At 56.0% G+C, this 473-nt stretch overlaps 1 protein-coding gene across 1 annotated transcript in view; it reads left to right on the top strand.

The window, feature by feature from the left end:
- Positions 1-473, top strand: part of EMH_0073000 (uncharacterized protein) — a gene marked incomplete at both ends in the record, with an annotated part of 4,915 nt that overhangs the window by 2,808 nt on the left and 1,634 nt on the right. Inside the window, one exon of the mRNA XM_013499276.1 lies at positions 180-473. Coding sequence (XP_013354730.1) covers positions 180-473 — 294 coding nt within the window. The remainder of the gene's footprint in view (positions 1-179) is intronic.

Genomic DNA, 473 nt, shown 5'->3' with positions numbered 1-473 from the left:
AGACCGTAAACCCTAGGCGCTAAACCCTAAACCCTAAACCCTAAACCCTAGTTTCTGCTTAAGCATAAGCTGTCGCTCGCATTGAAGGTAAGGACATTCATACCCGATGGATACAACTTTAGGGTTTAGGGTTTAGGGTTTAGGGTTTAGGGTTTAGGGTTTAGGGTTTGTGGTTTCAGGCGCTGTTTGAACGCGGCGAGAAAGCAGCAGAGGCAGCAGCAGCAGAAGCACCAAAGGCAGCGCAATCGACTCCAGCAGCAGCAGCAGCAGCAGCAACAACTGCAGCAGCAACAACTGCAGCAGCAACCCCACCGTCGGCAGCAGCAACACCTGCTGCTGCTGGTGGTGCTGCTGCTGGTGCTGCACCTGCAGCAGCAGGAGAAGCAGCGGCAGCAGCAGCTCCGGGAGCAGCAACAACACCGCAAAGCGGCGCAGCATCAGCAGCAGCAGCAGCAGCAGCAACTCCTGCTGCA

This window comes from Eimeria mitis, genomic scaffold (assembly GCF_000499745.2).
Source record: "Eimeria mitis Houghton genomic scaffold, Emh_scaff4165, whole genome shotgun sequence".
In the NCBI taxonomy this organism is placed as follows: domain Eukaryota; phylum Apicomplexa; class Conoidasida; order Eucoccidiorida; family Eimeriidae; genus Eimeria; species Eimeria mitis.
Note: the sequence above shows the minus strand (reverse complement) of the source record. Positions and strands in the feature narration are given on the sequence as shown.